The 13811-nt window shown below is 49.1% G+C and overlaps 1 protein-coding gene across 1 annotated transcript; it reads right to left on the bottom strand.

The window, feature by feature from the left end:
- Window positions 1-4831: 4831 nt before the first annotated feature.
- On the bottom strand, window positions 4832-6513 carry LOC120997991. The gene is made up of 2 exons (XM_040428392.1): window positions 6337-6513; window positions 4832-5451 (listed from the first exon to the last, which is right to left on the bottom strand). Exons 1-2 carry the CDS (start codon window positions 6383-6385, stop codon window positions 4853-4855), a joined length of 648 nt encoding a protein of 215 aa, XP_040284326.1. The 5' UTR covers window positions 6386-6513; the 3' UTR covers window positions 4832-4852.
- Between the last annotated feature and the right edge of the window lie 7298 nt (window positions 6514-13811).

Here is a 13811-nt window from a genome sequence, read left to right as displayed (position 1 = left end):
TGCAGGTTGGCATGACCCGAGGGAATCCTCGCCGCAGGCGTGGAGAATGCTTTTACTGTGGAGCTCCTGACCATTGGATCAACCAGTGTCCTAAGAAGGTCCTCTCTGTCAAGTCTCCTAAGGCAAGGCAACCTAAAGACCAGGTACACCCTGATTTTTCTAAATGTAAGCTTTTGGTACCCATTACAATTTCTCTAGGGGTAGATAAATGGCCGGGTAAGGCCTTTATTGATTCTGGCTCAGCGGCCAGCTTTATGACTCTGAGTACGCTGTAAGATTGGGTTTTCCAATGTTTGCTTTACCAACTCCTATCCATGTCATGGCTATTGATGCTAATCCTCTTATTGGTGGTACGGTGAGCTCATGTACCTCAGAGATTTCTCTAACTGTGGGTGTGTGCCACTCAGAGAGATGTTCCTCTTATAGGTGGTACTAGGGTTGCCTTGGCTCCGACTACATAACCCCACTATAGATTGGTCCAAGGGGGAGTTGGTGAGATGGGGGCCTAAGTGTGACTCGTGCTTGTCCGTGGTACAGGCTGGGGTCTCAGTAAAGTCTGATAATTTAGCCACTGTTGTTAGGGAATATTTTGATGTATTCTCATCACCAACCCCGGAGGTTCTACCTTCCCCCATAGAGAGCCTTGGTAAAAGGCATATTAGACCTTCTGCCTCTCCTATGGGGGCGGGGTTTTTCTTTGTTAAGAAAAATGATGGTGGTCTTAGGCCATGTATCGATTACCGGAGATTAAATAAAATCACTGTCCAGAATAGATACTCCCTCCCATTGATTCCGGATTTATTTAACCAGGTTCTGGGGGCAACCTGTTTTTCCAAGATTGACCTGAAAGGGGCATACAATCTAATCCGAATCAAGGAGGGAGACGAATGGAAGACGGCGTTCAATACTCCGGTAGGACACTTTGAATATCAGGTGATGCCTTTTGGACTCAGCAATGCCCCAGCTGTGCTCCAAAACTTTATGAATGACATTCTTAGGAAGTTCTTAGGTAAATTTGTTATTGTCTATCTTGACGACATTTTGATATTCTCTCCTGACTTCGAACCCCATGTGTCTCATGTTAAACAAGTATTAGAGGTGTTGAGGGAGAATCAGCTATCCGCTAAGCAAGAGAATGTGTCTTTGGTGTACAGGAGATTCTGTTTCTCACGCCTTCAAGATGGATCCTGGTAAGGTACTAGCAATTAAGGAATCCTTTGCCTGCTCCTCCTGTACTGCACATCCCTCCTGGTATTTTGACCTTGGCTTCCACCTGACTATTCTTTGTGGACTCCTTTAGTACTTCTCTACTCTCCTGGTATTTATGACCCCGGCTTCTCCTGACCATTCTTTGCTTATCCCTCTGTACTGCGTTGTCCTCTTGGTTTTGACCCGGTCCGTTCACTATCCGTTATTTGTCTTGTCTGTCCTTCCCGCACGTATCCTAAGTTAGGGACTGCCGTCCAGTTGTCCCCTGTCATCAGGACTCGTGAGGAAAGTAGGCAGGGCCATGGGTGAGCGCAGTGGTCACTATCCTCCCCCCTGTGTGTGTGTGTGTGTACGTGACCGTTACAATATGTTTCGTAATACAACCCAGTGTCGGACTGGGCTGTCTAGGGCCCACCAGTAAAATTTTCTGTGGGCCATTCCGAGCCTGATTACAATACATTTAATACATATGAATGAAACAAACTCTGTTGGAGATACAGAAATCACGACACCATACCCCTTTCTCGAGCATATTTAGTGGTCACTCAATGTGCATAAATAGCTATGCCCATCTCCAAATAGAAACAAATAATATTGGTAAATAATAAAATTAGTGAATTCTATATCAAAGGATACATATGAAATTTAGAAATAAGGTGACTGATTTATACATTGCCAGTCCTAGTCCCAGGGCACTCAGTCAGTGTTAATGCCACGCCTAGCACATGCCTCCCAATTGTCCCTATTTTGGAGGGACAGTCTCTCTTTTTGACCCAAGTCCCTCTGTCCCTCTTTGATCCTTAAAGGGGTTGGCTACTATATAAGTACTTTCCACTATATAGTGGGAGGTAGGGTAAAAAAGAGTTTCCTAATATACTTTATTAAAAAAATCCGAATGATAATGTTTTTATAATGAGCCCCACTCTGCGTGCAACAAGTTCATCCATGGCTGCATGTGACATGGAGGGGCTTTTGAGAAAGCTCGTCAATGGCTTTATTCTAACTGCACATGCGCTGCTTTTCCTAATAAGAGCAGCGCATGCCCAGTCTGCCCCTGCCACTGGCGCGCTCCCTGCTCCGACTCTGTCTCTACAACGGACTAATTCCTGTCAGAGTTCGGAGCGGGAAGAAAAGTAAGAGCGCGCCAGTGGCAGGGGCAGACTGGCCATGCGCTGCTCTTATTAGGAAAAGCAGCGCATGTGCAGTTAGAATAAAGTCATTGACGAGCTTTCTCAAAAGCCCCTCCATGTCGCGTGCAGCCATGGACGAACTGGCTGCACGCAGAGCGGGGCTCATTATAAAAACATTATCATTCGGATTTTTTTAATAAAGTATATTAGGAAACTCTTTTTTTACCCTACCTCCCACTATATAGTGGAAAGTACTTATATAGTGGCCAACCTCTTTAAATGTCCCTCTTTTTGACCTGGAGAACTAATGCATAAATGTGCATTAATAAATTTACTAAATTTCTCCCTGCTAAAGTCTCTGTATGGTTTCTACCTGCATATTAGACCAGAACTTCATTATTTGGTACAATTTGGACATTAAAATATCTAAAATCTGATGATTTATGTGCTAATATTTATATGGACATTGAAGAGCAAGAAAAAAATAGTCCCAGGGGCTCCAGTAATTATGAAAAAAACTGCTGTGTTGCACGCCGCACATATTGTCCCTCTTTGCGATTTTTAAAAGTTGCGAGGTATGCATATATACAGCAGGTAAATACACCAGTAAAAATGAACAATCAAAAGTAAATGTATACTTCTCCGTTTTCATCAATCTCCATGCTGAATAATATCACTATTTCGGACACATAGGAAGCAGGATTACTAATAAGACATGTTTAATTCCCTCACTTTTAGGGCTCATTCACGCGGCCATTGCCCCTCCGTTGCCGTATTGCGGCCCGCACATGGCGGGTCTGCAATACACGGGGCACTGGCCGTGTGCATTCCGCATCGCGGATGCGGACCCATTCACTTGAATGGGGTCTGCTATCCGTCCGTTCCGCAAAAAGATAGAGCATGTTCAATCTTTTTGCAGTGCGGAGGCACAGAACGGAACCCACGGAAGCACTCCGTAGTGCTTCTGTAGGGTTCCGTTCCGTGATTCCGTTCCGCACCGGAAATATCCGGATTTGCCGACCCATTCAAGAGGATGCGGTCCACAGTACGGGCACGGAGCCCTTACGTTCGTGTGAACAAACCCTTATATGGAATCTGAAAAGCTAGAGTTGGACAGCATAACCACGTTTTTTTTTTTGTTAAACGTAATTTATAGTTTGGAACACAACATTACAACCTGCCTGATATAAATCATACACCTACGACTAGAGAGATGAGACATACACTGTTCATTATACTTTACAGTCATTAGCCACATTCCTTCATTAAAACATAGGGCATGCCGAAGGCAAACTTCAATTACACAAAACATCATTAATAAAGTATTGTCAATATAAACATTTTTTTCATATAAAAAAAAAAATGAAATGGAGGGTCACATTGATTAAACAACAGATGTCACAGTTAGCTTGTAGAAGAGATTCATTTGCGTTGATTAGACATGAAGAGGGCACTGGCTATTTGTTCAGTCCCACTAGCTCAACCATCATCCTACCCCCAACCCCACATCCTAACCAAGAAATAAACACACCACACCACTGCTTGGATTTAATCGGCCACAGCAGCCGTTTATTGAATACATACAAAATAAATAACATAAGTTAACCCCTGACGAGGGAGGTCCTAGAAGCCCCAATAACTCCATAAACACTGGAACACCTGCGTCTCCATCTTGCCCCCAGCCGTTGAACCCAGCTCGGAGGCAGCAACTGATGGAACGCGTAATTAGTTCCTACCAGCTCCTCAATGAGAGTCCAGCCCCTCCCGCGGGGCCCTCCCATCCTCAGGTACCACCATATTCCTCCACTTCAAGGACCTCCCCCGCCTCCACGACTGCCGCGACATATAACACAACAACGCTCTCCTCATTCCACCTCCACTAGGGTCGGGTGGGTGGGCGTTTGTCTCCCCTGGCCGCACTGACCTCACTTCCGCCTCCTTCCTCAGTCACTGCTCCGGCCACGCCCCCCGCCGTCCTGGCAACTCCCGCCTTACCTCTTACACCGCCCCCACAAACATCTTAACCCTTTCCTCACCAGTCCTTCACCGCCCGGCCTCTTCATGCGCGTCCTCCCCCACCGCTGCGCTCCAGTCCGGCCTGACTTGAAGAGGGCACTGGCTATTTGTTCAGTCCCACTAGCTCAACCATCATCCTACCCCCAACCCCACATCCTAACCAAGAAATAAACACACCACACCACTGCTTGGATTTAATCGGCCACAGCAGCCGTTTATTGAATACATACAAAATAAATAACATAAGTTAACCCCTGACGAGGGAGGTCCTAGAAGCCCCAATAACTCCATAAACACTGGAACACCTGCGTCTCCATCTTGCCCCCAGCCGTTGAACCCAGCTCGGAGGCAGCAACTGATGGAACGCGTAATTAGTTCTTACCAGCTCCTCAATGAGAGTCCAGCCCCTCCCGCGGGGCCCTCCCATCCTCAGGTACCACCATATTCCTCCACTTCAAGGACCTCCCCCGCCTCCAAGAACGCGCAGCTTGACAACCTCAACCCTGCGCGTCCCTCCACACCCGCAACGCAATTTCAACACCACTCTGGATCCCCAGAGCCCACAAATCCGTACCAACCGCATTCAGGTGCACTCCATCTGCTCTCCAAAATGCACCCTCGCCTTTCTCCAACACCTCATGCCGCACCACCACACCGCCATTCCTTGCCATAAACCGGCCAACTGCTCTGTTCACCTTAATCCGCGCCTTATTAAGGCTCTCCACTGACCTCGCACCTCTCCACACCTTCCGCGGCACAATGTCTGACCAAACTGTTACGATCCCCGGAAACAACGCCCAAATCCTGAGCAAGTCAAACTTGACGTCACGGACCAATTCCCTAAAAGGACGCTTACCCAAATCATTCCCCCCTACATGTAAAACTAACACATCCGGAGGGCGATCCAATCGCACGAAATGATGCACCTCCCGCAAAACACCACCCCACAACATACCTCTAACCCCTAACCACCTGACCGTAGCGCACTCCGGACTAAAACCCAACTGTCGCCCACTCGGCCTTACATCTGCTCTGATCGCACCCCAGAACACATAGGAGTGCCCCAGAATCCATACCAAAGCCGCCTCCGTCCGACCTGTGAACACACAAAAAAGAACAAATTAAAACCCACCTAACACCAACCGTACCACTACAATAACGCTGGCCTCACATATGATTTGAACCGCACCGACTCCCAACGCCCAATCCTCCTAATCACCTCCTCACTGGCGCCCCACCTGGCTGCCTCAGTTGCCGCGCCAATTCTGAACGAATGACCAGAATACTCCTTGCCCGGCACGCCCAAAAGCTTCAAACATTTTTTAAAAAACCGCCAGGAACTGAAACCTGGACAAAAAGGAGCCATCCTCATGCCTAAGGAAAGGAACCTCATTATGCGGTAGCCCCGCACCGTAAGACCCTGCACACCGCACCGGACACATACTACAACCTGGTACCTGGAACAACGTAAAACGCTGCCCCCTGCCCTCCTGATCAGTTTTTGATCTCCGAATCCGGACATACACCCTATCCCCAGCTAACTCAACATCCTCACTCCTAAGTCCACCTGCTCTCCTCACACTGTCACACACCAACTCCCCCAAGCGAAAAGCACTGAAAAACGCCAAAGCAAATGCAGCCCTGAACAGCACTAACTCCCAATTGGAACTACAAACACAACTCAACCTCTCCCCCATTTTCACCAGCAACTCGAAGGACACCGGCCTCCGATAATCCGGCACCCTGCCTGCTCCCCTACGCCACCCTTTCAACACCTGCCTAACCAAAAAACCCTTAGTCAAATCCGGCAACCCCCGCAACTTAAAGCCAAACGCTACCCCCGCAATCAAGTGGTTCACCTTTGACACCGACCACCCCTCACCCTTCAACTGTCCTAACAACATCAACAACCTCACATCACCATCCCCTACACCAGCCCCCCAGGACCCGTTCCAAGATTCCCAAGTCGCCCACGCCTTACCATACTCCCTCCAGGTACCCGGGCTCAACGAATCCCTCAACATCCCCATCACTTCTCCTCCAGGATCCCCCACAGCCACGGCGGACACTCCAGACCTTCCGGTTCCGCCTCTGGCGCAAGAAGCCGAAACCGCTCCCACTGTAAACGAGAAAGAGAATCCGCCACTGAATTAGACACACCAGCCACATGTTCTGCCACCAACCACATATTAATCGACAAACATCGCAATACCAGAAACTGTAACAGCCTAACCACCGGCGGGGAAGATGCGGACAAACTGTTGATAGCCTGAACCACCCCCAAATTGTCACAATGAAAACGCACCTTCCTGTTTTCAAATTTCTCACCCCACAATACCACCGCCATCACAATGGGAAAAAGTTCCAACAACGCCATGTTCCTCACCCAACCCCGACTTACCCACGAATCCGGCCATACCCCCGCACACCATTGTCCTTGGCAATAAGCCCCAAAACCCACTCCCCCCGACGCATCGGTGTACAACTCGAACTCCACACTATCACACAACTCCGCCATCACTAAAGACCTGCCATTGTACTGACCCAAAAACTCTGCCCACACCCTTAAATCCCCTTTCAACTCCTTGCGCAACCTGATAAAATGATACGGCGCTGACACCCCCGCCGTAGCAGCAGCCAGTCGTCTACAAAAAATTCTACCCATTGGCATAATTTGACAAGCGAAATTTAATTTACCCAACAATGACTGCAACTCCCTCAGCCTAATCTTCTCCCTGCCCAAGGCCCTATCAATCTCCAAACGCAAATCCACCAACTTATCCAGCGGAAGCCTGCACTCCATCCGCTCAGTATCTATGACAATCCCCAAAAAACACAACTCTGTCACCGGCCCAAACGTTTTCTCATGCGCCAATGGTACCCCAAAACGCGCAAAAACCGACTGCACCGTGTGCAGCAACAAAGAACACACCCGCGAATTCGCCGGCCCTAAACACAAAAAATCGTCTAAATAATGGATAACGGATGAACAACCTGAAACTTCCACCACTACCCATTCCAAAAACGAGCTGAAGGTCTCAAAATATGCACATGACAGAGAGCACCCCATCGGCAAACACCTATCCACGAAATATTCGCCATCCCAAAAACAACCCAACAAACCCATGCTCTCCACGTGTACCGGAAGCAACCGAAAGGCCGCCTCCACATCCACCTTAGCCATCAACGCCCCCTGCCCCAACCGCCTCACCCATCTTACAGCCGCATCAAAGGAGGTATATACCACCGAACAAAGTTCAGGATCTATACCATCATTGACCGACGCACCTTTTGGATAAGACAAATGATGAATGAGCCGAAACTTATTCGGCTCCTTCTTAGGCACCACACCTAACGGGGACACCCTCAAACCCAGAATCGGCGGCTCCTTGAAAGGACCCGCCATCCGCCCCAACTCCACTTCCTTCTTTAACTTTTCCGCCACAACCCCTGCGTGAACAAGCGCGGACCTAAGATTCTTAAGAACCGTAGGCCCCGCCGTAACCACTGATGGAATACGAAAGCCAAACCTAAAACCATCCCCCAACAACCCGGCTGCCACCCGATCCGGATATCTATCTAGGAACACCTGCATCTCTTCCACCCGCACCGGCGTCCGTCCCTTTTCCAGCACCATCACCCCCCCTATTCTTACCCCCTTTGAAGCAACGGTTAGCTCCATGGGCTCCCCCACACCCCGTGCACTCGTGCTTAAATTTGCACTTGGCACCAAATCTGCAACTTCCTTCATTAAAAAGGAAGCACAACCCTTTTGCCGATGCTGCTGCCAACGCCCCGGGGGATGACCCCCCGGACTCCCCCCGAAAGGACTGCCCAGCCCTGGGAGGCGCCGTCACCCTCAACCACAACCCAATATCCTTATGATCCCACCGGATATCAGGCCTCACCGCCTTACGCTGCCGGAACTGCTCGTCATAACGGAGCCAGCCCGCACCCCCATACACCCTATAAGCCTCCCCTATAGCGTCCTGGTAGCAAAAAAGCGCCGAACAGCATTCCGGCGCCCGTTCACCAATGACACTTGCTAATATGGCAAACGCCTGTAGCCAATTAGCAAAAGTACGTGGAATCAATCGATGCCTACGCTTATCCTCTTCCTCCTTTTTCCCATCATCCTTCTTACCCCTATCCAGGTTAAACCTTTCCAACGGGAGCAGCGAGAATATCTCCACATACTCCCCCTTCCAGATCTTTTCTCTCACTTCCTGCTTTAAATGAGCCCCCAGCGGCCCCTCAAAGCACACGTACACCTCACCCCGAGCCCTATCATCCAACCTTTGCACCTCTTCCTCCCCCCCCGCTTGCGTCTCCACTGACACCGACCCTGCCCCTGCCGTACCAACCTGCGTCCCTGACCCTAGCCCCGGCACCACTCCCCACCCCGGCAAAGGAGACCCAGCGCCAGCACCCATACCTGACAACCAACCCGCCAATCCCCCCAAAAACTGCCCCAAACCTTTACCAAATTCACCCATGTTTTCACCCCCCCCCCCCCCCACCCGGGAAACCCTGAGCTAAAACAGATCCCCAACCAATCTCACCAGGCACCACGGGCGCTGTGACTCCCGCTGCCGTAGATCCTGACTCCCGCCGTAATGCCACTTCACCCTCAAAGCTCCTGGACGTCGACGGCTGCTCCTCCTGGACCATCTGCACGACCCTCTGCACCACGCTGGCTGGACGCCTGGACGAGACCGCAGCACCCACCACCGCAAGGGGATCTTCCTCCACGCTGCTGGAATCTTCTCTGGGCCTGCCCTGGAACTCCTCTCCCCTCAGAGCAGCCCGAGGAACCCTGATACTATCTGACTGCCGAGTGGACCGCCCGCTTAAGGAAGGCCTGGGCCGGTCCACCGTCCCTGGTCCCGCATCCGAGTCGACTGCTGCAGGGAACGGGGGAAGGGGCGTCCCGCTCCTATCAGGGCCCCGCCGAGAATCGGGATTCCTCCCACGGCGAGAGCGGCTCGCAGGAGGCTGAGCGGCCGCTCTCCGCCGCCGAGGGTCCACAGGGGGGCTCCCTATTCGGCGCCGGGCCCGGGGGGTGATTTCAGGGCTTAGGCGTGCCGGCGGGATACTCCGCCGCAGCCGGGCAGCCCTAGCAATGGGGGTAGCCACCGGAGCAGGCGATACAATGCAGGCGCCCACCTGCTCCTGTAGCCAGCCAGGCCCCCTCACCTCCGCTTCTCGCCTCAGCCTCTCCAGCATCTCCTCCACCGACATCCCTGGCGCCGACATCATGAGGCCCGTCCTGCTCGTTTGTCTCCCCTGGCCGCACTGACCTCACTTCCGCCTCCTTCCTCAGTCACTGCTCCGGCCACGCCCCCCGCCGTCCTGGCAACTCCCGCCTTACCTCTTACACCGCCCCCACAAACATCTTAACCCTTTCCTCACCAGTCCTTCACCGCCCGGCCTCTTCATGCGCGTCCTCCCCCACCGCTGCGCTCCAGTCCGGCCTGACTTAATGGACAGTTATTTGTTCTCTTGCGCAATATGTGATTCATTTAATGTCTAATGAGGCTGATAATCAGAAAAGAGCACAAGCCATAAATTGGTTACTGATGCGTACATGTGTAAAGAAGAAGTAAAATGAGCAAATCCACACATTTTATGAGAAGGACTGAGGTAGACATTGCACTATGATGGTGCATAATTGTAGACCTGGATGAGGAATGGTCCTAGAGTAGATAAAAATAAATGTAAATAAGTAAAGATATTTTAATAAGAAAGGTATCTGAGTGTGAGACATTTGCTCTATTTAGAAAAAAACTTACAATACCCTATTAATTAGCAATTATCCGTCTAGAGCAGCGGCTCTCCAGCTGTAGAGAAACTACAATTCCCAGCATGCTCTATTCATGTATATGGGAAATCTGAGGCGAACAGAGCAATTATGCATGATGGGAGTTGTAGTTTCACAACAACTAGAGCGCCGGAGATTGCCTACCCCTGGTCTAGAGCAACTGTAAAATGACATTAAAGGGGATCTCTGTCTTCAGACCTGTGGAAGCAAGATAATTTTAGCAGTACTTACTCCTCTGTCATGCCGCCATCTCCGCTGTGCATGTGACGAAGTGTCGGACTGGGATGCCAAGGGCCCACCAGTAGAAGTGACTCTAGGGGCCCACCCTATAGTTTCATACAAATTTCGAGACTTAAAGGGGTTTTATGGTTTCCATCAGAATCCTTTAAAGTAATTCTTTATAAAGGTCACTGTAGAGTAAAGTGCACATGAGCGCTGCAGCTAATCACTGGCTTTGGTGCTGTACACCACTGAGGCCAGTGACTGGTTACAATGGTTATGAATGGTATACAGGCAAGATACCACAGTAGCCAAAACATTATGGGGGTCATTTATTAAGACAGGCGTTTACAACCCCTATATCTGGTAGTGGATCCGCCAAAGTTATGAAGAGGCACAGGCCTCTACATAACTTTGACTCATCCAGAGCCAGTCTCAATGTATGCCAGCTTCCTTGCTGTCTTACATGTACACCATTTTCTACGACTAAAACAGGCTTAGAAAATGATGAATAAGATGGGCCTGCTGTCCCGTCCTTTTCCCCGCCCACGCCACGCTCACTTTTTTAGACCTGGCATTAGAGGGGAAAAGTTGCAGATTGAGGAGCAATGAACCGTTGGGTCGCAATCTACTAAATATGCCTAATATAGGCATATTTCTGCATAATAAATGACCTCCTAGGTGACAGATGCAGCCGGGTGGACAGGACAGAGCAGTGGTGCTGGATCAAATAGTCATCAGAAAGGTGAGTTTAAGATTTTTTTACATTTATTTTAGCATACTCGCTGCAGCTTTCCCTCATAAATTTGAACTTGGACACACCCTTCAAACTTAATATGTAGATACCATAACGGAACCACGCTATTAACATGGAAAACTAATGTTAGGAGAATGCAAAATAACTAAGCTCTTTACTTAACCACCTCCCGTCCGCCCATAGACTAAAAACGTCCGGGAGGTGGTTCTCTATTTCTGAATGGATGTTCCTGAATGTCCATTCAGAGACTGAAGCTGCACGCTAATCGTGCAGCTGCAGATCGGGTTGCCCGCTGTCAGTGACAGCAGGGCAACCAAGAGAGAAGGCAGGGACAGTGCCCAGGTGTCCCTGCCTTCTAGATCGATGTATACACAGCTCTCACCGAGCGCTTTGTATACAGAGCAGCAAGCGCTATGTGCTTCCTGTTCCGGCCCAGGAACAGGAAAGCTGTTGAACTTAACCAAATCTAGATTTGACTCTTATTTCACCTCCTACAATTTTCACCTTTATTGCTCTGGAGCCTAACCCTGGGGAATGACGGTATCCTGGTGGGAGCAACATGATACACATATAGAAACTATTAAGTCCACACCATACCACTCTGCATTTCTATAAACCTGGGACTTGATCGGCCCTGGGGGACATAGTGTACACAGAGATAATGGAAGATAAATGCTTCTATTGGGCTTGAAGTTAACTGTTAATGTGGAGGAGCAGATGGAATATACTGAACACTGACTCAAAGGCACAGTATCAGACTTAGAGGTCATAATACAATCATTCTTAGATGATGAGTAAGCCATCCATCCTATAATGTCACCCTCTTCCTCTGTAATAATAAGTTGTTCCCTATCAGAGGTGAGGAACAACTGTGGTTTGCTCCTGCTACTGGCTGGACAGATAGTGCTGACAGTGCTGCTGCTTCTGTAGCACAATGTGCTATAGCCACCCACATTATCACTTACATTACCCTGTCTATTGCTACTTTTTTGCCAGACATTATATTTTAACCTAATAGTTATCAAGAAAAACAATCAGTCACACAATATAGCCACTAAAAGTGCAGTGTATTGTTGGACAGAGTCCAGTATAAATTCCATATAACTGTGACGCAGAACAATCCATCAGGCACTTTGTGATCATCTGAATTTAATGTTTGGATTGTTTGAACAGAGTCCACTTTAATTACTGTATAACTGTGTTGCACAACAGTATGTGCCACACTGAACTGAATTTATTTAAATTCAACAATTTTTGGACAAAGTTTACTATAATTGCTATACAACTGTGATGCACAATAATGTCAGACTCACTGTGATGAAGTGAATTTATTTATTTACCTTTGACAAATTCAAAAAATTATAATATTTTCAATATACACTGAGACAAAAAATAACACACCGAGATAGAAATGTCAGATTGATGCAAAACTCAGCATGCAATTATGTCTCGGGCAGATATGTTAATGACTACAAGTGTGACATTGGTCTTGCCACAAGAGAGCATAAAAATGCCTCTCCAATAGCCCTATAAAAGGCTTTGAGAAGCTATTTTTGGGTACTTCTTGGTGAAAGATTGTTGACTGCTAAATATGCCTCTATGACTCACTTGAAGACTTGCCAAGCTGACAAATCTTAAGAGGGGTCAAATCATTGGACTAATAGAAGCAGAATGGTACTGTAGTTTAAACAAGTTTTCCATCATATTGATAGTGGGCACAGAAGTGTTTACTGAATGCCCACCATGGTTGCATTGAGCATAATGGGAGTAGTAGTTTGGTTTAATTTCCATTTTCTTCCCCCTTTTTTCGCCGCCTTTTCTGTATATTAATGTGTGTTCTTTTTCAGTGTTCTGAGGTAAATCTGACTAATGATTCTGATTGGTACCTGGTTGCCTACCTGTTGCTGAGGTACCTGCTTTCTGCCAGTTGCTGATTGGAGAATAATGTTCTAGGGTGGGAAATTTAAGTATTTAAGAAGGGTCGCATCAGGTCCGGAGCTTGTCCGCCGCGGAGCCTGGAAGAAGACGGCGTCGTCTGAAGCCCTGGTGAATTGCCGGCGTAGCTGCAAAAGAGCTATTGTGCTGTGCCGACATTACTAGGCAGAAGTGGAGCGGCGGCAGCGAAGAAGCGGCGTGGGAACAGAGTGGCAGCGCTGCTGTGAAGACAAAAGCGGCGCTGAGTTCCGGAGGGGCGGGCTGCCGAAGGCGGAAGAACGGGAGAGTTACTGGCCGAAAGGGCTGAAGTTAGAGCGGCGGTGAAGATCTTACCTTTCTAATGGAGGAGCTCTTGAAGAAATTGATTCACCGCGCTGAGTCAAGAGGAGGGGAGGCGTGGCTTCAGCGATGCTTGGCTGACGGCTTGTCAGCTGAAGAGGAAGAGGCGGGATCACATGACGTCGCTCAGCGTAGTGACGTCACAGAAGAGCCGACGGCGTCGATGAGGTCATCAGGAAGCGCTTACCATCAGAAGCAAGAAGCAAGAAAGTTGGCAGTGCGCTCTCCTCCCCCTAGGTGTGCGGTATTGCAGCCTGGGGTTTTGAGTCGAGCACCACAGCCGGCCTCCAGCGCACCCAGCATGGACCCAGGACCGGAGACTGGTGAGGAGACATGTGGGCAGAGCTTGTCTTTGCCTACCAACATAGGGACAAATGAGAATAGG

This window comes from Bufo bufo, chromosome 4 (assembly GCF_905171765.1).
Source record: "Bufo bufo chromosome 4, aBufBuf1.1, whole genome shotgun sequence".
Lineage (NCBI taxonomy): Eukaryota > Metazoa > Chordata > Amphibia > Anura > Bufonidae > Bufo > Bufo bufo.
This window is presented reverse-complemented; position numbering and strand designations above follow the sequence as displayed.

Bases quoted from the DNA above. Each gene is read 5' to 3' on its own strand.
- LOC120997991 (XM_040428392.1), bottom strand. From the start codon at position 6,385: ATGGGGATGTTGAGGGATTCGTTGAGCCCGGGTACCTGGAGGGAGTAT. The intron at 5,452-6,336 runs GTAAGGCGTGGG...GTGTGTTCACAG, and splicing joins GGGTACCTGGAGGGAGTATG to GTCGGACGGAGGCGGCTTTG.